The following is a 27,898-nucleotide window of genomic DNA, read 5'->3' as shown; positions in this document are numbered from 1 at the left end:
TTGCTGAACTTTATACCTGGAGTTATGTAACCTGATTGTTTTGTGTATCTTCCCGAAACAGATTGAGCAGGTGCGTAAAGTTATTTAAAGTCTTTTGGAATGTGACAAAGAGCTTTTATAAGACTGCTGGACTTCCTCATAACACAGCATGTTAAAACCCCATAAAGTCTATTGAACAAACTCCAAGAAACATACAAGGAACAAAGCTTTTTTCTGATATGCAAATTTCTAATTCACGCCTGGAAGCTTCTGTTTATCGCGAGTCAAGCCTGCCATGTCTAAACATCCAGCATAAGCTTATTCAGACTTATAGATTAACATACAAATGTAAACTGACAAACATTTCCATGTTATTAATGGTTACAAGGTTTAAAGAGAAATAAAAATGCTATTTACAACACTGTTAAAATATATGTTACATACGGTTCCATATTATTCCAAAACTAAAGAGTCTTGAGCTTTGTAATATGTAATACGCTGTAATGACTCTAAAACAACATCATGAATCCTTCAGCATCTTCAACCAGCTGCCTCTATTCTGTAATAAAACCGCCACAATCCAATCCAGATGATTAAAATCAAGTTATCTCTTTCAACTTGACATGTGTCAAATTTTTAAGTAAAATGACTGGTGAACGGTGTTTAATATCAATAATAAAAATGTTATTCAGTCTTACAGAAACAATGCAAATAATGTAGTCAACAACGTCAACGTTATTGATAAAGGGATGGTTTACCAGACAGGGTTTAAGTTTAGTCCCAGATTAAAATGCATATTTGAGTTGTCTTCCCTGAAAACAGCGTGCACTGACAAAACTTAATAAAATAATAAAAATATATCATTACCATTGTTTTGTCTCAAGATTCACATCAAGGTATGTTTGTAAAAATAACTTAAATGTCCTAAAATAAGTGAAGCCTTAATCTAAACCCTGTCTGGGAAACATGTTAAAGTTAAGTCTCTCTTTAAATAAGTTAAAATGTAGACATATGACAAAATGAAATGGCTGGACAGAATAACACTTTCACAAACGGCCATGCTTCAAATGAACGATTTTCAGTCAAAAGTGCACGAAAAAAAAAACTATTTACATACGTCAGTGAAAATGTAAAATATTAAAAGAAACAACATCCCTTTAAAAGGTCACCTAATATATGAAATTCACATTTATATGTTGTTTAAATCCCATAAAACCGCAACTGTCTCATTGGACGAACCGATGCCGTTTTCTGCGCAAACTGACATCACTTTGTCCAGGCCCCACCCACAACCGTCCAAAGACCACAGTTAGGTCATACCGCACGTTTATTATGAACAATGAAGTAAGGTACTTGTCATATTAAAAGTGGTGTATGCTGTCGGTATAGATAACAGTAAACGGGGAGGGAAGCAGCAGCTCATTTGCATTTAAAGAGACATACACAAAACAAAAAACACTTTTCTGCACAACCAAAAATTGGCCTTTTCAACATGATATAATAAATGACCTGAAACTTCACAGGCACATTCTGGGAACACTAATATTACATCTTGAAAAATTGCCATATTAGGTGACCTTTAAAGGATTGTTGATATACTGTAATTCACCCAAAATGAAAAATCTGTCATCATTTCTTCACCCCTTTGTTGTTTCAAACGTGTTTCTTCAGAACACAATTTGAGATCATTTAATAAAATGTCTGTAAATGATGGCAGACGTGAACTATTCCTTTAAAATATGTCGTCCTATTTCATATTACAACTTCATGGATACAGTAGATGGAAAATCCCTGTAGTGCTATTAAAACATCTTTCTGTTTGTGTGATAATCCCGACCAGACCAAAACAACAATATAATATTAACTCAACTAACAGCACATGTTTAGGGTGAGATGTGTTTGTTAGCAACCCAGCAGGCATTTCAAACGTTGATTCATCGTTGATTTAAGGTTGAATCAACGTTAAATTACCTTTTAATTTTACAAATTGAATCAACGTTGAACAAACAACTGACATTATTTCAACCAAATTTCAACGTTGATTTTTAAGCATTTTATTAACCTTTTGCAACCATTTAGCATTAACTGTTATATTAACGTTGTTTCAACATTAAAATGGACATTATTTCAACCATATTTCAACGTTGAAGGTCGATCATATGCCTGCTGGGAAACAGAGATTGCCATTTGGTCCTTTGGTGATGCCTATAAAGCAGAAATAAACAATTTAAGTGTTTCGAACTTTTACATTGGCAAAAGAAAAGCCATCAGCAAAATCCGGCTGTCATGTTCCTGCTTAACAGCGATCAGTCACATGACATTTACAGCTCAGGTGATTGGCTCAGTTTGTCTCCAGAACTCCGGAGCTGACAGTTCATTGCCAACTGAGCAACGGCTATTCATCTTCATAAGAATGATAACGGATGACTGCGATCTCCGACTACTCCAAACATCAAAGATCATCCTTCCATTTTTAACATCCATCTGTCCAGAAGGGACAGACAAACTTTTGATTCTTCTTCAATTTCCAAGTCCTCGTGCTCTTTCTCAGTTGACTCCCGAAGGGGATCTTTCCTCAAAACATAAGTCCTCTGCGCCCGATACCCCTCTAGAGGCGTCCCCGGCAGCCAGTTCTGCCTGTAGTTGGACGTCACCGTTGAGAAATCAGAAACATTTACGGGTCGGTACGTCGAATTGCAACTGGAGTCCTCAATGATTAGATCGGTTAGCAATGGCGTCCTGTCTCCAAGTAAACTCTCTGATCCGGGCTGAAATAAAAATCCTTTAAACTGCAACAAACCATTGGCATCAGGAATAACTGGAACCACTAAAGGTTTGTTAATGCTGTCAGAGATCGTAAGCTCCTGGCTCACTGAATCGCTGTTTTGCTTCTTCTTCAGAGATAATTCTGAGATGGTTTCATGTGTCTGGTCATCATCTGATGATTCCTCAGGCGGACGGACGCCAACAACCATTGTGTAGTTGACCGAATGTTCAGGGCTCGAGCAGTCAGCTGACATCTCCTCATCACTGTTTGTCCATTGAAGATCACGAGAGTTCTGAGACGCGTAACCGCTACAATTACTTACGACTTTTGACTTTTCCTGATCCACATCAAGATTCGGGCTGTTTCCAACAAATCCCGGACACACTTGTACTTTGGATATTTCATCCAGGGGTTCGGAATAAAAGGAAAGTTTTTTCTTTGGCAGCACCTGTTTCACAGAGAAAAAAATTAATAAAGCTAGAAAACATAAAAAAATAATAAAACGATGCTGACTTCACTAGATTTCATCCAACATGGAGTAATGAACTGTTGGTTACAAAAAGCTGAAACTTGGGATAAATATGAAATGGACGCAGAAATGTTTTCGCGTGCAAGGACATTTTGAAATAGTCTTCTGAACATTAAGAAATTGGATCAACTTGAAAAATTATTTTAACACATTTTATGTAACACATAAAAATCAAAAGTTTTCAACCAATTTTGTTTGTTTTTTATTACCTTAAAATAAGCAGTTTTTAATCTACATACACCGCGTGTCTTCGTACATGGATGTCGCCGTCATGTTTCTACAGTAGCCCTAAACGGGCTTTTCGTCCCTCCATTGTCTCAGACGACAACGTGGCCAGCCCAGTCTCCTGAAAACTCTAACCCCAACTCCAAGCGACCATGGCTTAAATATGGACAAAAACATTGAGAAACCTGTATATTAAATAACCTCATTAAGCTAATCTAAAATCTAACCCTAAACCCAAGCGAAAATGGTTTAAAAAACAGAAAAAATTGAGAAACCAATAAATAAAACGACAAAAAAAGATGCCCCGTTTAAGTGAATGGGAAGGACTTGCGTATCATATGCACGTATGTATTGCACGAGTTTTACACTTCGTGCTATTTATACGCATCCTCAGGAGACTGGGTAGACGTGGCAGCTACCATATGCGTTTTAAGCTGCTGATTGCAATTCGCAATCTTACCACTAGAAGCTGCTAAAATTTACAAACACCACCTTTAAATATTTGAGATCTTACCAATTGAATGTTTTTTCACCTTAAATTTGTCACTTATAGTAAGACATTTTTAACACTTATCCAAAAGTGAAAACTGTTTAGTTTAGTCAATGTACCCAAACGTTTGATCTGTTTAATCAGTGTGAGGTTTTATAGGGTCTTAAACTGAGCAAATATAATTATTCACCTGGGTGGTCCTTATTTTTCAACTTATAAAAGTTCATGCTCTCATCCCACCAATATGTTTGAATAAATATTTTTTATTCAATATTAATTCATATTTAGAGGTTGTTTATGTATAATTGTTTAATAATATATATACTGAGCATGCTCCATGCAATTAAAACTCCTGTTTTAGTTGTGATATGTTTTTCAAAGCAAGAAAGCTTCAATGTGAATAAAGCACAATAGACAATATACACACATACAATGGCTGAAGCAACACGAAGCAAGTCCCCTACTCGGATCAGAAGAGACTGAAATAACTGAAATAAAGTTACCCTCAAAGAAGCAAGTTTTGTGTGTTTTTAAATGGTACAGTTTTTGCAAAAATGTGTGATTTCGGAAATATTCAAAGGCTTTGAGCAACCTGTAGATATTGTAGGAACAATTCAACATTTTGCATTGTGTTTTTATTGACATCCTAACACATTTAGGGGTTAAGAGTTGAACATTTTAAAAAAAAGACCCATTATAAGGACCACACTATTATGCACAATCTTCTGTGATCACAAAGAAAAAAATGAACACAAATTCAAAAAGAGGGAATATAATCCAAAAATGCATCACTTGCTTTGCTTGAGTTCATCTACAAACACTACTAGTTAAAAGCTTAAACTTAACTTCTGTTTTTTAAAACTGTTTGATTAATATAATTGAACATATATGATAGACATTCAGAGGGTGCCGTGCAGAACTGATATATAGCTTACACACAGATTTAACATGCAAGACTGATTTGCAAAACATTTTTGTCCATTGATGACCTAATCATTTATTCTAAACCTGAAAAATAAATGATAAATGCGCATCAAAACGTTTCATAGCGTACTGTACATATGACAGATTGTTGTTTATGTCACGTCATTTACAGCTTCTGAAAGTCATAACTAGATGACACATTCCTTCATGAAGATTAGCAGAAACTCAAGTCTCCTGTCAAACAGGACTTTGCTGCCGGTAAATCAGGGAGGAGCTGAATTTCTGAGGTGTATGTTCACCTGGAATTTCCCAGAGAGTCAGTATGACGTCAATCACTTACCAGAGCTTTCGGCCAGGAACGTTTCCCTTTCATGGACTGTTGACAAAGCACCGTGGATAAGATTATGAGTAGGAGAACAGCCAGAAGAGCAGGCATGAGAACTAGATGAAACCAGGTGTTACTTGCTGAAAGAGATCACAGTGAAAATCACACGCTTATTAAAAAACATATGCATGCAATTATATGTGTTTAAGGTACATTTTTGAAAGTAAATACCTAAACATTGTTTAAACATGCTTTGGATGATTGTGTTTTTCATAAACCAATAAAAATAAACCTTGCAAGTGGGATCAAACTAATTTAATATATATTAACTAAAAAGAAATGTCATAAGTAGCACAGGTATATTTGTAGCAAAAACCCAAAAATACATTGTATGGGTCAAAATTATCTATTTTTTATGCCCAGGATATTAAGTTTTTTTAGGATATTTTGTACATTTCCTACCTTAAAAATAGCAAACCTTTATTTTTGTGAGTGGATGCATTTGCTAACTACTTTATTCGGACAACATTAAATGCGATTTTGCACCTTAAATCAAAATGCACCCCCAGATTCCAGATTTTCAAATAGTTGTATCATCTCTGCCAAATATTGTCCTAACTATACATCAATGGAAAGCTCATTTATTCAACTTTCAGATGATGTATAAATCTTAATAAAAAATGAACCTTATGACTGGTTTTGTGGTCCAAAATATTTTCTAATAATCAAGTACATTTATACATGGTAGTTTTAAGGAAGTATGTCTAAATATTTTCCTGGTCAACAACAGAAATAATTTAGCTCATACTGTATGTAAATGCACTGCTATTTTTTGCAGGATAGGTGCATGTACATTTCTATGCCGGGGCTTTATTTTAACTCTTATTTAGAAGTTTGGAACCTTGCATAATGTTTTGTGCATTTTAAAAAAATAAATACAACATAAAACCAATACGACAAGAAAAATGAACGAAGTAAAGAGAAAAAAGGGACATAAAGACTTTAACTCTTTCCCCGCCATTGGCGAATTATCTGATCAATTAAGAGAAAATGCTTCCCTTGTGTAACAGCTCCAGATTATAAAAATGCAATGATCTCAGCTTTTTGTTCAAAATTTGCTATTTTTGAAGAAACCTATACATATTTGAGAGGTGATAAAAAGAAATCAAATGAAGATGAAAACTTTTTTGTTTGTTTGTTTGAAAGCAAGTTCTTTAATTTCATATATTATATGTTTATATATTTATAGAAGAACATTTTCTGGAAGGCATTAAACTTGCTGGCAACTTTTTTTAAAACGCTGGAAGGGAAAGAGTTAAATAAGAGTCCAAAAGATGAAGGGCAGGCAGATAAATGAATATGTGTGTTAGAAAAACACTTTTACTCAATCAAGGACATTTACAGTAACATTAACCTGAAAGTCAGATTTGAAAAAGCAACACAAAACAGAGAACACAATTTTGCTAAATAACTCCCAGTCGATGCCATATTGTGGCAGATTCTTCAAAACAAAAAGTGTTGAATTACCTGAGGTAGTCACACAGAATGATTTTGTGTCACTTTGACGTGGTGACATGGGATGTGTGAGTGAATATACAACATCTCCACAATACTTCGTGTCTTTTTCTACAGGCCACACCAGCACTGAATCTGACGTACTCTTGTATTCCTTTAGAGAGAAACAAAAACACAAAAACACAACCAGATCAGAAGAAAACAATATCTTAAAGTACATCTTCATGAGAGGTCTCGTAAGATTTAAACAAAGCTGTTACTGTATTAATATTGATACGGACCCTTCCGACTGCAAACTTGGGCTGCGTCAGCTTAACGGTGAACTTCATGGGATGTTGACAGATTCCCCAGCAGCTGATGTCCTTCATGGAGCGTTTGTCCGGACCCATCGGTGGTAAAATCGTAACGTTCAGTGACGTTTCATTCCAAGACACGGACACGTCTGGAGCTTCCAGAATGGCTAGAGTAAGAAAAAAGAAAGATAAGAGAAAGAATAACCAACCAATTCATGTAAACCAACTAGATAATGGGATGACTACTTTGTCTATACGTCTATACAATAAACACTTAGTTTTGGGCAGCCACTTGATGACTGTGTATTATTTCAGACCATGAAATGCGTATAAATATCATGCAGTGTAAAAGTCGTGCAATAAATACGCCAAATCCAATTTTGCGTGCATATGATACGCCAGTCCTTCCCGTTCACTTATATTGCGCATCTCTTCGTGTCATTTTATGCATTGGTTTTTTATTTTTTTCATTTATTTGCCATTGTCGCTTGGGTGTGGGGTTAGAGCAAATTTTTGTTACATAAAATGACATCCACATGCAAACCCCAATTCTTACACCAACTCCAAGCGACCATGGCTTAAAAATAGACAAAGCATGAAGAAACCTATATAATGAATGACATCCTAAAGCAAATCCCAAATCTAACCCCAAAAGTGACAATGGTTTAAAAAAACCTACAGAAAACAAAAGAGAAACCAATAAATTAAACGACACGAAGAGTTGTGCCGTATAAGTGAACAGGAAGGACTGGTGTAACATATGCATGCAAAATTGTAATTTGCGCGTATATATTGCACGCAGTGTTGGGTAAGTTACTCAAAAAAAGTAATTAATTACTAGTTACTAATTACATCTTCAATCATGTAATTAGATTACTTTACAAATTACTCTCTCCAAAAAGTATTTAATTACTTATTACTTTCTAAATCCTACTGAGTACATGATACAAGGATAGGCTTGAAATGGCTTGAATAAATAATATAAAAGTACATCAATTATTCTGGTCCCACATTAGGGTCCAATTCTCTCTATTAACTAACTATTAACTACTTTTGCCTCAATATACTCCAACAACTAATACTAAAGAAGTTATAAATTTAAAGTATTGGTAGAAATGCGGAGGGTTAAGGATGTAGAATAAGGTTTTGCAGAATCAGGCATTAATATGTGCTATTAAGTATTAATAAACAGTCAGCATCTCATTAATATTAATGCTAATAATCAACGAGTTAATAGTGAGAATTGTAAACTTAAACCATGTTATATCCACTATTGTATTATAGTATATATAATTGTTTAGAGTCCATACACAGTATTTAGTTACATCAGAAGTAACTGTAATTAGATTACAAGAAAAATAAGAGTAATCCCTTACTTTACTTTTTCAAAGGAAAAGTAATTTAATTACAGTAACTAATTACTTAGTAACTAGTTACACCCAACACTGATTGCACGACTTTTCAACTGCGTGCTAAGCATTTAATGAGAATGAGTTGATTATTTAAACATACAATCTGATTTATAATCTAAATTCGAGAATGACAGAAAATCTTACTTTGCCTATATGGAATAAACTCGATATCTCCCACACAGAGTCCATCCACGGTGATCTTGGCATGATATCTGGAGGTCACGTCGGTCATAACAGACGTTAGGTCACATTGGGGAGCTGTGATGTTTTGGCACCATATCGCTGGTTTGTACGGCTCACCATAGCTGCAAAAGACCAAAGCTTTTACATATGTGTGGAGATCAACATGAGAAAAAAAAACGTTTTAAAATTAGCAGTGCTTGCAACCCATAGTTGTACAGGAGACAAGCCACCAGATTTCTTTCGATAAAGCAGTCTTCCATTCAAATTGTTTTTATAACATCTACTGCACACTTAATCTTGTTAAGAGAAAAGATAAAATGAGAAAAAACAGGAAAGAGGATGAGAAGATCCAGTCACTTACATGGTGTATTGGATGCTGTAGAGAACAACTTTTTCCGGAATGTCAACTTCATTCCAATGGAGAACATGATGAAAATTCCTGGACTCAAAATAAGGCTTTGTCAGATTACATCCATCACACCAAATACCTACAGAAAATGACAAAAACAGTTTTAAAAGGTCTTGATGATAAAAAAATTTCACTGTAGTGTTGATCTCTAAACAAGATATCCGTCATTCCAGACAGAAAAATACATAAACACACACTTTCTATTTATAACCCCACAGTTGCTGTGGTTAATACAAACACCAGCCTCTACAAAGCCATCACAAGCTCTTTTGGGTTACAACTTTGTGTAGTTTGTCCAGCAGATAATCACGTGAATACAAGCCAAAAAGAGTCTGTCGCTAACTGAAGATACAACTAGAACTGTCACAATGATTAAATAATTGTCTCATCACGATTTCAGATCACCGCAATGATTGCGCATCTCTCTAAAAGCACAAGGGGGAGCTGCAGGGCCTGTATAAACGAGACAGTATCAGATTACTTTTTTCAATTCAATTTTATTTATATAGCGCTTGTCACAATTGGTAATTGTTTCAAAGCAGCTTTACATTAATAAAAACAGTGTAAAGCACAGAAAATCGACAGATAGCACAACATAATACACAATAGCATAAGCAGCTCAATTGGCTGCGGCTATGAATCAACATTATAAGGGAGCGTATTACTAATGTAACGTATAGAAGAGGGTGCTAAGTTAAGCCCAAAAAGGCTGCCTCCCTGGGTTGAAAAACCCCCTAAGAGAGAAAAAAAACCCCTTTTAAATATGTGTTATGTGTGTTAATATTTACTGCCAGGTAAACCTTGCAAAAGATTTATTTAAATAATTCATATAAATATTTCATGAACAAACAAGAATTAAATGTCAAAGAAACAAAACAGAAAATTAATCGTCATAACAGTCAAAGCCCTAAAACAGGCAATTAATTGTAATAATCGTCACAAGTTATTAGACAATTAACCGAAAGCCAAATTTCATAACCGTGACAGCCGATACAACTACACACACACATGAACCTGTATCACACAATTGAACATCCAAAAACATCTCTCTCTCTCTTATACACACATCCAACCTGCAGTGACATCAGAGACAGACAGATATTAAGCTCTAGACATGGAAAAAATTAACAATAGCCACACATGTGAACACAAATTTGGAAAGTATAGTTCAGCAAAAATTCAAATTAAAATTTAAAGGGGACATATCATAAAAATCTGACTTTTTCCATTTTTAAGTGCTATAATTGTGTCCCCAGTGCTTCTATAAACCTAGAAAATGTGAAAAAGATCAACCCAGTAACTTAGTTTCGGTAAACCATTCTCTGCATGCATGTAAAAAATAGGTCATTAAAATTCGGCTCCCCTTGTGATGTCAGAAAGGGATAATAGCGCCCCTTAATCTGCACTATCTAGCGTACCATGCGTAGTGACAAACGCAGAGACACAGAGGACAAACCAAAACGATGGCAGTCACAAATAACAAGTCCAAACCAAGGATTTTAAAGAAAATGGCGGAGGATTTTAATATAAGACAAGAGGATATTGAGTTATCCCTATCTGTAGCTAAAACAACTCACAATTTTCATGAGTCTAGTCTCACCAGCTCTTAAGCATCGTACGCTACACATAATGCAATAAGGTAGACCTGCGCTATATTGTGAATATACAGTAACCATGGCTGTGGTGTTGTTAAAATTATAGATTATATTAATAAAAATACTTTTGTTGTGTTACTGAAAAATATGGCTGTTAAAATGAACTTTTCACTAAAATAATGCAAATTTATTTTTGTTTATTATATGCAAATGCAATTTATCTGCCAATGTCAGATGCATCAAACTATCAAAATACTAATTTTCCCTCACCATTAAAACATAGCAGAAGAACCACAGCACTTAGGGACCACATATCCACAGCCGTGAGATGATATCCTGGTGTAAAACTTCCAATAAACATCCAGTTAGAAATACATAATTTCCTTCCTTTCCATCCTCAAGCTCGCAATAATCTCATCTTGACAAACTTGTTGAAGTTGTATGAACATGATTTGATGGTTGCAGTAACAGGAGAACAGAGTTCAGTCGGTTTCACACGAATAAAAAATAAAGGTGTTGTCATGTTCAGGTGTGCATGTGAACTTTGGAGCGTCTTATCTGTATGTTCCTGTTTTTTGCGGTTGGTCTCCGCCTATCGAGGCCGTGTGTCCTCCGTACATTAACATCTCGCATTTCAGGTTTTATCTGATGAAAAAATGAAACTGGAAATAAGGAACTAGTTCTCAGTAGAGTAGTGTGAATTTCTTTGGGCTGGGATGTGGGTGGTGTTGAGTATAATGTGTTGCCCTACATTGTCCATAATGACACACAACATGATCGTTTTTAAAGGCTTGCATGCAACAACAGCAGGCGCGGTGCAAGTTCACATGTTAATGCTTCTCCCAAATGACAAACTGTAGTTCTCAGATGTTGCTCAAGAGACTATATGAAGTCCTATCATATGTTGGGTCGCATTTGGGCATCCATTTTGTCTTGAAATAAAGGAAAAGAAATGCAACAAATCATGCACATACAGTGGGAGCACATCTATAATGTTAAAGGAGATAAAGTTCAGATAAATTCGATGATGAGATTTGACTATAAATTACAGACTTTGCAACCTTAGTGAGACATTTTGCCTTTTACATTTCTTCTTTCCATTGAATGCCATTGGTGTTTTGGAGAACTAATGGCTTCATGTTCGGGCAATAGCAAACATGACGATGAGAAAGTTTTTAAAGCAAATGAGACATTCTTCAAATACTTTAGTCTCCCAAATACCACTGGTTTGTTTATTCAGGAAAGTTTGAATTTTACGATAAGGTTGTGATAATCTCAGTTGATCTGTCCAAATAGTATAAACAACAGAAGACGCAGTGTGCTGTGCTGGTGAAAGTAAACACTGAGTGTTTTTACATGCACAGACTCTTACGCAGATTATGCTTAATAAACTGATAACGTGTAAGGTCATGCAAACGTGTAAAACGGTTTGCTTTTATCGGGGAAAGCTCATAAACGTAAGCGAATCCCGATCGGCACAGGTAGATTTTTTGATCATTAACCTGATTTTGCGTTGCATGTAAACACCTTAACTGGCTTAATTTCTCACAGGTTTGGTCATGTTTGCATGTCACACAAAAGTCAGAGCTTGACTCAAGCAGTTGGCAAAAAAACTGCAAAAATAAAACCTCATGTTACATTTACAGTTTCTGTAGACATGAGAAGAGATACAACAGTATAGCTTAAGACAGATTTCCCGTCTGCTTTTTAAACGACTGATATAGTAGGGTATAGGTGGTGGCATCACTACCTACAAGAAACCTGACAATCTCCAAATCCCACGTAAACGCAGTTTTCTGCATAGCCGGTTTATTATGTGCATATAAACGCACTCATTGTTTCTTCTTTAGGTGATGGGGATCTATTAGTGTTAATACTAGAAAGCAGTTATAACAGAAGTTGTGAAGTTTCACAGGCAGGGTTTCCACTAGGGTTGCCACCTGTCCCGGTTTAACCAATCAATTGTCAGTGTGGGCGGGCTTTTATCTCTTCTCCCGAACCAAACTAATCAGTGTATCTAGAAACAGGAGCGCCATGACAGAGGGAGAGTGCCCCAAAAGCGAAAATATAAGACACATTTTAAACCAGACTACACGAAAGTGTATCCCTGTCTTAAAAGAGTTAAAATCTTGCATGGTGTAGAGTTTGTAACAGTGACTTCAGCTTTTCCCATGGCGGGTTAAATGATTGTAAAATACATGTTGAGGTGAGTTCAACAAGTTTAATTTCATGTGCATATTTGCTAGTTGCTATTTAGACCTGTTTAAAGTTGCAATGGAATATAAATAAAAACCGTTTACATAAATAGTATAAGCAGCTTTAATAAATTGTAAACCTGATTTACATATTTTAACATAATGTACAAATAATTGGGTAACACTTTACAATAAGGTTCATTAACTTCTTAACACATGAACTAATAATAAACTGCACTTATAGCATAAAGCAATTTTTTTTTATCTTTGTTAATGTTAATAATACATTTATTTAAATCTTGTTAACATTAGTTAATGCACTGTGAACTAACATGAATAAACCATGAACAGTATTTTTATTTACTAACGTTATCAAAGATTATACAGTAACAAATGTACTGCTCACGGTTAGTTCATGTTAGTTAATACATTAAGTAATGTTAACAAATAATAATTGTTTTGCCAATAATTGCATAAGCCTATTAGCCTGACGTTGCCATACTCAATTCTAGTCAGAATTTGAGTCTGATACCGCTCCATTGAGCTATAATTATGAGGCGTGTCTCAACCGAAAAATGCCTCTGCACTCAATTGGATAGACCTACGACCAATCAGAGCAACCGAGTGTGTAACGTATGTTGAAATTACGTCTTTGCAGCCTGACCGAACTGGTAGTTATTCGCTACAATGACACTAACATTGTGATTATACCGAGTTAGCGAATGTACATCAACACCTATTATGTTTACAACATTTCGTTTATATCACAACATGAAGTATTTACTAAGTCATAGACTATCTCTTACCATTTGTACGTTAGGTGAACTTCATCCACGACGATACCCATTACGTTTGCTTGAAAATATTGGAGCCTAGCATGTCCCTCCACTTATTTAGCAACCAAGATTCCGGGCTTCCGAAAAGAAGCTGGCAACGACCGCTAATTATATCCATCTCGTCGTGCACGCTGAGTTGCATCGCCGTGATAACGTTAGCCATTTCAATTGCGACCAACTTTTGCCGAATAGGACATCAACAAATGCACTGCTCGCGTTTCTCTGTTCCTCTTTTAAAATCAATGCTCTGTCGATATCTTTTAGTACAGACTCAATGTCAGAATCCACACATCTGGACTCTACAGCGGCAGCCATTCAACACACGCGCTCTTTGGTGACGTGGTTCATTACGTTACTGTTGATTATCTGTCCATCATCGTATAAAGCCCGCCCTGACAATTTGATTGGTTCGACCAGCATTTGTCCTAAAATAGTAGCTCCTCAACGCAGAAACCCCAGACCCATCTTCCCGTTTACAAAATCTTGTGGGCGGGGCTAAGATGGGCTGGCACCCAGGCTATAAGCCTATAGAAATATTATGCTATTGGGGGGGGGGGGGGGGCTTGTGAGCAAACCAATTGGCCGGGTCATCTATATGTCCAGGTTTTTTATCAGACATGGGTGGCAACCCTAGTTTCCACACCTTAGTTAACTTCAAATTCAAGGACCTTTCGAGGACTTTCCAGGTCCAATACCCTCAAATTCAAGGACTAAATGTGGGGACACATTTAAGGTTACATTGTGTTACCTTTTAAGATACATTGATGCAGTTCCATTTCGAGGGAAATCGCGCTGCGTCACTGCGGTGACACTTTGTGGACGCCTCCAGGGGTAAGTGCGTCTGAATGTGTCAAATTCAACCAATGATGAGGCTTAACGACAAAGACAGGGTGACACGGGAGCCAGGAAGTATATCGCTATCTGAAATATTGCCAAAGACGGCGTTACAGGGACGCAGGAAGTATTGCAAGGGAGACGCAGCGTCTCGTTCCCTTCTCAGAGAACTACGTAACCCGAGACGTTTTCATGTGTTAAAAACAACTATGCAAAAAAGCATTTTGGTATGAATCAACATTCGCATACAGAAGATATAAGCATTTAAAGTGAACAGTTTAGCACGTGTGCTTAAATGAAACAAAACACATAAAATTATACAATGTAGTGGTGTTGGTTAGTAGTAATAAGTCCTGAGGTATAATTAGACAGAATTTATGATAAATTCATGTATTTTATGAAATGACATAAAACCGGGCCTCCGGCACAATCTCACGCTCCCCAGTTTCAGAACCACTGTATACTAAATTAAATTATACCACGGGTCTGCTGAATGCTGCATTCTGATTGGCTGAGAAATGTTCTATGGGTGTTGATTATTTTCCTGTAAACCGCACACCTAACTTTTCAAATGTCTTAAAAATAGGCACCAGAGCAATGTTTGTGGTAACCGTGGTATAAGCGGAATAATTGACTCCGGTCCTTTGAATTATTTAAAAATAATGCACACCTGCGGTATAACAGCACTCCGCTTTGCGTCGTGCCGCATTACCACCTTGGTGTGCATTATTTTCTTATAATTCAATGGCCCGTCGTCAATTATTCCTTACTTATTTACATGAATCTTTCACCCGTCACAGACACATCATGATGTTGCTTTTTCTCATTGTGGTGGTTTAATGTGATACGCAGCCACAGCCACATGCAAATCTGAAGGGAAAATCTTCTGCTGGTTAAATAAAAGAGATCAACAGTGGTTTAAAGTTTAAATACACTGCTAGAGACACACATTGCTAAATCATGCATTACTTCCTCATACTATTACTGCCTAACTGCCATTGTTTCTTTAGGAACAGATAAGGAACCTGTCTGTCAGGTTGTCACTTTTCTGCACGTGGTTTCACTATTACTTTAATACTTTTGAATTAAAACTTTAAGCAATATATGGTATTATGCAAACATCAGCTCATGATTTTATCAACACAGCAAGAGTCCTGATGGGAAGTAAACTGCAGAAGCTCAATGAATGAAAAGCTGCTGTGATGTCAAGCTGAAACAGATCTGTCATGAGCTTTGCAAAGGTTTCTGATCCTAAAAGCCATCTACAATCAGCCTCTCATACACTAACTAAGAGAACATCAAAATAATAAATAAATCAGAATTTTACCAGGACCCAAAAGATCTGAATTACACCAAACAACATCTTCGTCTAAAAAAACACCAACACCATAATCTGGTACAGCACTGATATAAAACATTCAGCTGCTTATTTAGATCAAAAGGTTTTAATGACTGTTCATATTTACATTTGCAACATTTTACTTGTGCAGATATTAACAATAATTGACCTGGTAAACACTCATTACAAATAATAATGAATGTAAACTATAGCAGCAAACAGCAGAGAAAAATCTGTCCTGAATAATAAAGATGAGTATTATCTTCTCTCTGAGAGGGTTTATGGTTTAGGGAACATTAAACCAAATGTTTTTTTATATTTAAAAATGAACCATTTCCAATTTCAATTCCTTAATAATTCTTATACATTTCAGAGAACGAATGGGCATTGTTGGTAACAAAATTCAAAATAGGGATGCATGATATAACATGTCATCTACAGATACCAATAGATACCGAAGGTTTTGCTTTTGCTCCTTGTTTTTAAAGTATTATTTCATGAAATCCTAAAAGCGCAGACTGCAATTCTGTCATCATTGTGACCCAATTCACAAAAAATCACACATTTTAAGTTCTGATGAGTTTTTCTGCCCCTCTTGATCACCAGGATATAATCTGCACTGATCATCAGATGTTTTTAAACAATCGGCCAATGTCCAATCATCCGGAAAATTGGTTTATAAAAAGAAAGAAGAAAAACATTGGTGCATCCCTACATAGTAAAGTTTTTAACCATACTGACATCTCAAATGTAAATATTTGGTGGTTTAAATACCAATGCAATATTTCTGTTAAAGTTTTTAAAGAGCACCTATTTTCTGATTCACAATTAGTACATGTTAACAAAGGGCTGGGTATACCTTTTTCCGCATCCGTTTTGCGCACGTATTCGTGCAGCTTTCCAAGCATATTCATCGCAGCTACGCGCAGATGGCCGCGTTCGACACATATGCAATAAAAATTATTTCATTATCAAATTATTACTCTACAGGCCGTCAGAGCAGCATGATTCGCGACATTTACAGTACTTTAAAAAAAAATGAGGATGGATGAAGAAAAATAGTGGATCCACCACTGCAAACAAAGTTTAGAACAAACAACAAGACAACAAAGAAAAGGAATCAAACATCATGGTGACAAAAATGCTCCACAGTTTTCTGTTCTTGAAAGAAGTGAAAATAAATGAAGAAATAACGATGGTGTGTGTGTGCAAATGCTGTCTATTGCCTTTGTGTAATTGTTTGTAGCGTATTGCCCTGTCTCAACATTTTCACGCGCATGCACTGTCGTACGCAGACCGTCCGCGCAGTCTCAAATTTTGGGCAGCATGCAGACGAGTAAAGTTATACATTACTTTATAAATCTACACATTAATATTTGAGTTACTTTCAGTTTAATTAATTAGAATAAAAATAATAATATACTAATTTAAACTGAATGTTGTCACATAGAATAATGCACTCTATGCGTGCGCGCCTGAGCAGGAACAGTTTGAGTCAGAAACGGAGATGGCAGGCCAGAGCTTGAAATCTTTCCGATCGAAATTTGCGATTTTTGAATGAAGTCATTAAAAAAAACCACCTGCAAGGCCTGAAAAAGATCAAATCTTAGCCAAGTAAGAAAAAGTAACGCATAAGTAACCTAAACGTAACGTAAGTATTACTTTCCATGAAAAGTAACTAAGTAACGCAATTAGTTACTTTTTGGGGGAGTAAGTAAATATTGTAATGCATTACTTTAAAAAGTAACTTTCCCCAACACTAGTTATCGTCTCCAACTTAAATCTCTTTTTAATCGCTGGTTAAGTTGATTAATCAGCTTGGTCATCTGCGTTTTCTGGATCAGATTCAGCTCGTATTTATAATGTAGTAAAGACGATATTAACTCCCGTTAGGACCTAATCTTCCAAATACGGTAAGGAGCATCACATTTCCTGCTGACATCAGAAGTATTTAAGCCAATCACAACGTTGGTTAGCTGACCAATCGGAAACACTTCACTTTTCAGTACAATGAGCTTTCTGCAAAATGTCAAATCCATAACGGCATTTCTTCCTCATAAATGTGCAAACAAAACTTAAAATATATTTGTTCTTTGAAGAGCCGTCCCTTCTCCATTTGTTGGGTATTATTGCTTCTGGCTTGTCAAAAATCCTACAAAGTATGACGTCTCCCAAAAACGTATGTACTTTCTTCTGTATAACGCATGCATGTTTCTCTCATCTAAAATATAAAACATGATTATAGACTTTTATCTGGACTGGGTTTATGAGAATCTAAACAGATGGTTCAATATATAATATTGAAGTAATAAATGCCTTCTCTGAGAAATTATATTGCATGCAAATGTCACATCCATAACGCTGGAATTGCCCATATGAATAACGAGGGCACCTGTTAAAATTTGGTAACACAAAGTGTAAAAAGAAACATTATTGCGACACACACAGTTTTCTGTGCCACTGAATTTCTTCTCTAAGAGCATCTCATGAGACCACTCAAACCGACTGTGACCTAAACGAGAGCAGATCTTTGAAGTCAAACTGATCCAAGCTCCTCAGCGTCACGAAAGCCATCAATAATTCGCCTCCAACGCACTGTCACAGCACATCTGAACACATTTCATATCTCAACCCTGTGCTACTGATGAATATCTGCTTTCATCTTCACACAGAAATGCATGTCAAAAATAAATAAGACAAACCTTCATCATATAGCACACAGAGAAAATAAATGTATCTGATGTCATACATATATTTTCTTTTATGCTATAAAATCCTCCATAATAAGAAGTAATACATTAGACATCTAATAGCATTAAGATAAATACATCTTCACGTACAGCTCTGTGAAAGGTTGGGGCTTTGTCAAAGCATTGCATTGCTCACTTTTAGATGGCACAATCCTACAAAAGCTGTCCCCTACCCACAATGCCCATCAAGGACAGAAAAAAACATCATTTGAAGTTTGCTCGCCTCTTATAGTAATGGATGAATCACTGAGGATGTAAGTTGACTTCAATGGGAATCAATGAGAAATGAGAATAATGCAACATTATCAGAATCTTACAGTTGTAAAGCACACGATGTTCTTTTGTCTTCATGTAAGAAAAGAAAGTAATTAAAGACCACTGACAGTTCGGTCGATAACACCGCTGACTCTCGTATCCCTTGGAAACTGAGATAGAAGAAGAGATCTCATTGGATAAGAGATGAGCTAACACAGATACTCAGAAACATCTCAGTCATACACACCAACCACCTTAAAGTGCTCATACAAATCTACAAAAAATAAATGTACAGCTTTGGTTGGCAGGATGGTTTCATAAAAAACCTTTAACATTCACAGAACTGCACTGTTAAAGCTCCCGTTCTGTCTGTGATTTTGAAGCTTTGATTGTGTTTATAGTGGGCAATATAACATGTGTTCATGTTTCACGTGTAAAAAAACGCGGTATTTTTCACACAACTTACTTATCTGTATAGCGCTGCACTGTCCTCAAAACAGTCTGATGTCTTCCTTGTTATGTGAAGTCCCTCCTTCAGAAATACGTATCGAGTTCTGATTGTGTAGCTTGTTTAGTGTGCTGTGATTCGATAGCAGCTTAGCTTAGCAGAACCGTTTGAGCCAAAGCTGGTGACTGAAGTATTCCTGTGGGCGGAGTTTAGTCAACGAACAGTTTTACTGACGTCATTAAAGCAGGAAATAGAGGGCTGTAGTCCATTGAAGCTTTGAAAGAGGAATTCTATTGAAGAAAATATATCGCCTGGCAGTGAACTTTGAGCTTTATCATTTTACAGGTATTATTTATGCTATTATAGCAACATTACACACTAACTAGGGTTTAAAAAATGGTATCAGGAAGAACGTGACCTTTAAACAAAAGGCAAAGTTATTGATATAACAAGATTGTGCACTGCTACTACTTTGAATAGACGACATTAGTGTTCAAGTTCATGCTGTGCTGTGCAGACTGAGAGGCAAGGTTTGCTGCTTGCAGTCGAGGGAGGAGTTAAAGATGGAGCCGTCAGGTCGGACACCTGCTGCTTGGCGTAGTGACGTGTGCATTATGTTTCCCTATAGGGAATGTTAATGTACGTCACCGCAGTGTTGCATTATGGGACGTGGGCGCCATGTTTAGAGGCACCGCCGACCGCTATCCCATTTAATTGTGGGCATGTTAAGCTAAAACTAGGTAAAATTGAAGAAGAACGAAAGAAATCGAGAAGTTGAAAGTAAAAGAGATGGGACCCTATCGGGAGCAACTAAATGCTACTGCCAAAAAACTATATTTGGACAAATAATCAACAGATCCATATGATTTAGCAGCCCAAGACTGGATTACGGATCCAGACGCACTACCTCCGCTTACATATCTGGTCAATTACCTTGTTTTTGCAGGACTTTATTTACACTTTGCAGGAGTTTAAGAGCTATAAATCCCTTCAAACTTATAGTAAGATGACACTTCTTCTTTTGGAGTCGTATGACGGTTGGCAAACCAGCTATTTACTGACAATGTGTTAATATCTACGTATCTTAATGATTCTATAAAATAATTTCTCCGTTGTATTCTGTGCGATGAATTAACACATGTTCAAAAGATGGCACTTCTGTTTTGGCCAAGTTATTAAAACAAACAAAATGCTAAATATTTAGCTAACGTTGTTATTTAAAGAGTCACAAGCAGTGGGTTTGAGCAGTTGCATTTAATAAAAAATATGTGTTACAATCGTCAAAATTGTCTAAATATTTATTTTTATAACTCATGTGTTTAGGGTGATCAGAAATGAATGAATGAATGAATCAATCAATAACTTACATTTACAAGTTAGTTTGACAGTGTTAGCATAAAAACAAGACAATTTAAGTGGTTCTGCTTTTATTAATCACAAATTACTGAATGACTGAAAATGCAGCGAACACACTCTCGCTGATGCAGGGATTTTACTTTTGAAAAGTAAACGTTTTTTTCTCCTGATTGCAGCAGGCAAGCCACGCGATCCGGCGTCTTTTTGTCAGCTCCTGCACCGGCGTTCTTTGTTTTTTCCACGAATAAAAGCTGAAACAACGTATTTCGTTGTTCAGTTTCCTCCCTGAACGATCGCGTGACCTGCTTGTGTCACGGTAATCCGTGTCATGTTTTGTGTCTGTTCTATATTGTCATCACCTGGACCCTTGTCTCTGCCATACTCCCTGCCGGATCATTGTCTTTGCTACCACGTTTGTACCCTGTTCATCTCTTCCTGTGTTTTACCTACCTGTTGTTATTTTGATTCCCGTGTTTTGTTTGCTATGTTATTTATATTAAATGTTATCCTTTTATGTGAACTCTGTACTTGCGTCCTCACTCCACAAATCCAGCAAACCTGTCGTGACAGCTTGATCATGCAGTACTGACCAAACATATCGAAGTTTATTAAAATCTTGACAGAAAATACAAAAACAACCTCCAACACATGAACTCAAATACAGCGGGATAGGACGCGTGCCTGCAAATATGGCGGATTACCCATAATGCAACACCGCGTGACGTCAACTCCACATTCCCTATTTAATCGTGAATTAAGTTAATCTGAATTTGTCAAAAATCTAATCTTTTAATAAATGTTCCAACCAGAAACCCTTTGTACTGAATATTTTAGTTGCAGTTTGTACTGTAATACCTGAAAATAATGGGAAACATAAGCCTAAATTATTGAAATACCAATAGTTTCGTCTTTCACTTCTTTTTATTTTATTCTTTGTACATGGCACAATATAACCAGCCACTCGTACATCGTGCAACGCAGGCCGTTGCTTTCTTTCTTTTTTTGTTTTAAAGTAATTCATTAATGGGGGCTAAAAGGCGCTGTGGCGATGTACTGCATTTTTCAAAAAAGTTAGCGAAAGATGTATTTTTTTTCGGACAGACCGGCCCAGGAGACACCTAATCAGCAGCCCATTGGTTCTTTTTTATTTGACATTTGGCTAGCCCAATCACAGCATTTAGGGCATTTTATGAAGCGTGCAGCATCAGTGTGCGTCTGTCAAAATAAGAGACGACTGATTACAAAATGACAGTGATTACACTGCAATAAAATACAGTGTGGGCAGAATTATTACATCAAACTTTTGATCACAGTTTTTATCAAACATATTTTACTAATTCCAAACCATAACTACCATTAATTTTGTAAATAAAGCATTTATAAGTAATACATTATTGTAAATGATGGCTGGCTGGAGAAAAAAGCACCTTATATCCAGGAGTGCAGAAATATTAGGCATATTTTCTTTTACATTTAAAATGGGCCAAAAAATGTTTAACACACACACACACACTGGAAATTCATTATTTGATGTCTATAAGAAAGATGCCATGCATGGAAATTGCAATATTGAGGTGTGACCATTATACAAGAAATCCTGATTTGGGCAGCAAGGGCATAATAGGCCTATAGGATGAAAGAAAAAGATATATACAAAATTAATGTTGGTTATTAAAATTACTGTGGTTTGGAATTGGTAAAAGGTGTTCAGAAAAAAGTGACCAAAATATTCTGCACACACTGTAATAGGACTCGTGGCTCAGCCGCAAGACTGCGACTTCATTGTAACATTTATCAGGTCTCAGTGCTATAAGGGCTTCAGAATGGTTAGTTTAAACATTGTGCACTACCTGGCTAACACTATTATTTTTAAAACCTGCAAAGCCTTTTAAATTATGATTTTAGCATGTGTTTTTAGAGAGATATCTGTCTTACCCAATTTAAGATCACACGATCAGTCCAAAGGAGTAATATTCAAGGACGGCAGATTGTCTCTTTTTCTTCTACCACAGTGGCCATTTTTAAAGCAGGACACATTTGAAAAAGTTTTGCTTTTGTGTCTTCTTTCTCTGTTTGTGCAAAAAGAGAGATGTTTATGGTCAGTGTCTAGGACAAAGGAGATCAGCGAAGGTCTGTCCAGACCATACTCACGCACAGACACAAATGCATTTCTCATTCAAATGATGACTTTATCAGATCAGATTTAGCTAAATGACTTTGCAAAAGGTTCTTTGAAGTAAAAAAAGATATTTTATTTTTACTAGTTTAACACTATCAATACTTTATCTGTTGAACGTACATGAAACAGATGTTGCTCTTTTATAGCTTGTAAATGTAAAGTTACTTTTATTTATGTCTCCTTATACATTAAAAACGGCAGTTGAGTTCACATGAAAAAAATCTGTGACTGCAGATTTCTAGAGAAGACACGTGACATTGGGATTTTCTGACTTTTATTGCTATCAAGAAATAATTGAGATATTCATCATCAACATACAGTCTCTGCTTAGCACAAATCACTGACATTACAAACTTTTCATTGTGGTGATTTTCTCTCCATTATGGATTACAGCGATTCAGAAACAACACAGAAAATGCAAACCAGTCAATTATCCGGGCACAAAATGACTTTGATATTGAAATACCGCCGCTATACCGAGACGAGGCAAGATGCTTGAAATTCCTGCAAGAATGTGAAATCTTCACCCTTCAGGGTACGTGAAATGATCAAAATATAGCATGAATTGCTGTCTCAGATACTACGGTACACACGCACCTCAGTGATCCGCTCAGAACCGCACAGAGACAAAACGACTCCAGAGAATTCGGCTCCCTTACACTCGAGCGAGTAAAACTTCAGACCGCACAGAGAAAACAAGCTAAAAGTCTTTTAAGTCAGTTAGGATCCTCTACGGTAAAGCTTTTAAACAATGTCAAAATCTGACTGAACAACAAAGTCAAAGCCCAGAAGCTGCACAATCACACGCTTCATTCCCTATGGAAGTTTTTATTCAGCCTTTTTGTTACTTCCCCCCCACTGAATTTACACGGCTGAGCAAATAAAGATATACGACTATTACTGACTGATATATAGAACATTCACAATGAACTCAGGATTATTTAACAGTAAAAAAGCTACATAAATATTGTATATGCAAATTTACTCACGTGTTAAAGGGCACCTATTATGCAAAATCCACTTTAATAAGGTGTATGGACATAATGGCCCTCATTTATCATTCTTGCGTAGAAACGGGCGTATATGTTTGCATAAGATGCTTACACACATCTCACCGCTTGATTTATGAAGCTGTGCATACCTTTGAAATTCAGGTGTACGCAATACCTGTCCTTCATAAATGCTGCGGCTGAAAACGATCGCTATCAAGTCTCCCTCTTGATTTGTACATATACCTACAAATCAAATGCTTTGGTAAAGTCACACAAATTAACATTGAAGTTCATGTTGCACAAAAACAAACACTGAAGTTTATAATTACTATGTTGTTGTTGTTTTTTACAGTGGTCATAATATATCATATATTTTAATTTGTCATTGCGTTTTGTTGTGTTAGGAATTTTTTTCTGCACATTTCTGCACTAACTCAAAACGTGCATAGATGTACACCACCTCCTGAGTTGGCGTAGGATTTTAGCGTGCTGTACGCCAACGTCAATATTGATAAATCTCATAGTCACCGTGGTTTTGGGTGTGTACCCTGGAAATTCGGTGTACGCACTTTTCATAAATGAGGGACAATCTGTGTTGGCAGTGTGTGAACACAACTACCCTACAATTAAAAAACAAAAAATCAACCCGCTCCTTGTTTTTTAATCCCCATTAAACCAAAGCAATCTTATTAGACATGCCGTTTTGATTTCTACTTCCAACAATAGTTTGGTAACCGTAGATGAATTTAACACATGTTTACATTCAAAATAATCCACCAAAATCAGTGGATATTCTTTATCAACCCTTTGGTTATTCTCAGCCCTGTGAATTATGGGTAAGCACTGCACTTCTTCCATTAGTGTCTGTCAGAGCTGTGATACGATGACAACATGGAGCAGACAAACGGCTTCAAAGACTTCGTTTGTCACTGAACAACAATGAAGTGCAGCTATTGAGATTAACTCAAAAGAGTTTAAAACCAATTTAACGTCACGTCACCCAGGAGCTGTTATGGCATGATGTCCATCAAGGGACCTGTAATAACAATACCTGGATCATAGCTGTTTAATTTAATAAAACAGCTCCAAAACATCCCAGAGGAGCTCGCTGGAAAGCCGTCAACTGAAATCTTGCAAGTGTAGACGTTTCGCCATAGAGCCGTGTCTGCGCAGACGCTACAGACGATTCCATCATGTCAGGAGATTTTCACAGATAAAAACAGAGAGGTGGACTTTCACAAAGTTTCCTTTCTGGAAAATCTACTTCATCTTCATATCTGCCAAGAGCACATCTCTTGGAAAAAACTCAATGTGACATTTGTGGTGCAAAGTAAAGCATGTCTGTTTCTGTTCCTCATATTTAAACAGACCACAATAACATGATTTCTGCAAAAACACAGATGCACATGTTTTCCTGACATGCCACTATTTTACTGTTTGTTCAAGCCAAACATGTGGGCTTACATTATAATGTAACAGTTATAAAACTTTGTGTGGATTTCTATCATTATACCTCACTCAGCGGACAGCGCTGTGTTTATATTAATAACAGAGTAATTCTTTCTCATGTTTACTTCCCTAATAACACAAAGGATTGATTTCCCTAAACTGAGAGTACAATGAGATCTTTGTGTGGTCAGACACAATATCAACCACCTGAGTTATTTCTCACTGCAGGGAAACATTGATTTTTATAGCTCTACACTTTAGTAAGCAAACAATGTTTTGCATAAAGTGAACATTTAAAATTAAACGCATTCATCATTATAACATCTAAAGCTCCTCCTGTCAATCAACGAACACAAGGGTGTGGCTTTGGCTGTAGGGCAGCACCAGAGAGACAAGCAAAGTGATGGATGAGGAGGGAAGGAGTGGAGAGAGACATATATTTGCATACCTTCATTTATATGAACACAAATCTCTTAGACAGCACACAAACCTTAGAAAATACACAGTCTATGTGATGCAATCTTTGCTTCACGGTCATTCAGTTCTAAAACAAATAAAAAAAAAGTCAGAGTGACTATTTACACCAAATACAAAGTGTGTCCCTTGTAGGTAAATGCTATAGCTCCGCCCACCAATGTCTGCGTATAGCTTGTGAATCTGGTTTTGATGCGATGTTGCTGGTTCAAATCCACCTTTTGCCGACCTCTCTCTTCTCCCTTTTCCTATCACATATTACATCGAAAAGGCTTTAAAAATAAATAAATAAGGAAAATGTTTAAGAAGTATAAATAAAGTGCCAAACGAGTGTATATTAAGAATTAAAGTATTTATTGGGTGGGGTTAGGAAGGGGTTTTATTATCACAATCCATTTAATAATTTTATTAAATATAAACTAGGGATGCACCGATAGTATTTTTTGGGGGCCGATACCGATTTAAACAGACAACTTCTGGCCGATACCGATATTAAACACTTGTATACAATACTATTCAGTTGGTCTATTAGCTAGTTTATTTCTGCATCAAATTATTTTTACTGAACATGGATTGGATCTAATTAACATTCAACTGACCAACATAATAAGAGAGGCACAAATTAAGCTAAAACAAATATAATAAGATAGCATGACAACCTTCAAAGGTGGTTTTAGCTATTCAGCATTTATTTTATTAACAACATTAACTCATTTTTTACATATAATGGATTTCTTTATGCAGTTAATTAATAAACAATCGGTATCGGCCTTTCTCGTGCTTTTGCCGATATGCCGATGGTTTCAAATTCATAAAAAATCGGCCGATAAATATCGGCGGCCGATACATTGGTGCATCACTAATATAAACATTTACATTCAATGTTATTATTGCATCTTGTTAATCTACAAAAATACTGAGATGCAAATAGTATCTGCCAATATAGATAGCATCCAATTACGGTTTACGCTTATTGCAAATGTAATAATTTTATTTATTAAATAAAATGTATTTTCACCTCCTGTAAACAGCATATCGCTAGGAAAATGCTGATAGTAGCCATGTTTCCATCACCATGACGTTTTGGGCATTTTGTACTGATAGTACTGATAAAAAAATGTGAGATTGAAACACCAAATAAAAATCCCTTAATTCACAAAGTTGTTTTTACACTTGCTTGAGAAGGTTTTAACATTATGTGAAAAGAAAAAGAATAAGAATAATGGGAGATGGAAATGCTGAATAATTTCTGATTAAACCTACAGGACCGATGACATTGTCTTTACCGTATATAGGCTTGACGTCATCATTTATACACTGAAAAAAATGATTCATTGAATTTAGTCAATTTTTTTTGGGGTGGGTGGTTGCGATCAGTTTGTTTAAGCTACATTTAAACAAAAAAGATTAGTAACGTAAAATAAAATATAAAACTTTTGTTTAAATGTGGCTTAAATAAATTGATTGCAACCACTTACCTTAAAAAAATTGATTAAATTCAGTGAATCATTTTTTTCAGTGTATTGGCAATTACAACCTGCATTGCTAATAAATTAATAATTTGCCCAATCGTGACTACATGCAGCCCTGTCTCCAATTTCTAAGTGTTCTTGATTTATTAACTGTTGGTAGTTAAAAATACCGCCGTCATTTGCTCAAAAAACTTGATGGAAACGAACCTAATTCGCATTTGTTTGTTTTTCTTTTTTGGTGAATTTTGAAATGGTTCGCTTCACGTTTGGATGGAAACCCAGCTATTGTCATGTAGTGTAAACAGAAAATATCTCTATTTTTAAAAAGCCACTGCCTAAAATAATTGGTCACTGGTGAAATATCTGCTGTAATATAACACTAAATATGATTAGATATTAGTTCAAACAGTTAAATCACTACTTAAAAGACGTTGAGAACTTTTGGAAAAAACCCTCAATAATTCATAAACACATAAATATATTGTTGAATGTCAGAAACAGTTTGTTTTAAAATCACTCTTACCATTAAATATTTACCCGCTCATGGTTCTCTTAAGGACGGGTTCTTTGAGCTCACTGGGTTTCTTTGGAGTCGTGTGGTGTTGATAATGAAGAGAGACTTCCAGCTGTGAACTCCATTCTGTTCTCTTCACATCACATCACTGACCTCAAA

The 27,898-nt window shown here is 36.1% G+C and overlaps 1 protein-coding gene across 2 annotated transcripts; it reads right to left on the bottom strand.

Annotated features, from left to right (window-relative positions):
- ifnlr1 (interferon lambda receptor 1) lies at positions 1–27,898 on the bottom strand. Of its 2 annotated transcripts, none has more exons than XM_073872615.1 (7): positions 27,749–27,898; positions 9,004–9,130; positions 8,604–8,764; positions 7,036–7,214; positions 6,767–6,908; positions 5,255–5,379; positions 1–3,194 (listed from the first exon to the last, which is right to left on the bottom strand). In XM_073872615.1, exons 3-7 carry the CDS (start codon positions 8,689–8,691, stop codon positions 2,439–2,441), a joined length of 1,290 nt encoding a protein of 429 aa, XP_073728716.1. In that variant the 5' UTR covers positions 8,692–8,764; positions 9,004–9,130; positions 27,749–27,898; the 3' UTR covers positions 1–2,438. The 2 variants fall into 2 exon arrangements, with proteins under 2 accessions (XP_073728716.1, XP_055067974.2); XM_055211999.2 differs by lacking the exon at positions 27,749–27,898 and adding an exon at positions 10,917–11,281.

Source organism: Misgurnus anguillicaudatus, chromosome 10 (genome assembly GCF_027580225.2).
Source record: "Misgurnus anguillicaudatus chromosome 10, ASM2758022v2, whole genome shotgun sequence".
NCBI lineage: Eukaryota > Metazoa > Chordata > Actinopteri > Cypriniformes > Cobitidae > Misgurnus > Misgurnus anguillicaudatus.
This window is presented reverse-complemented; position numbering and strand designations above follow the sequence as displayed.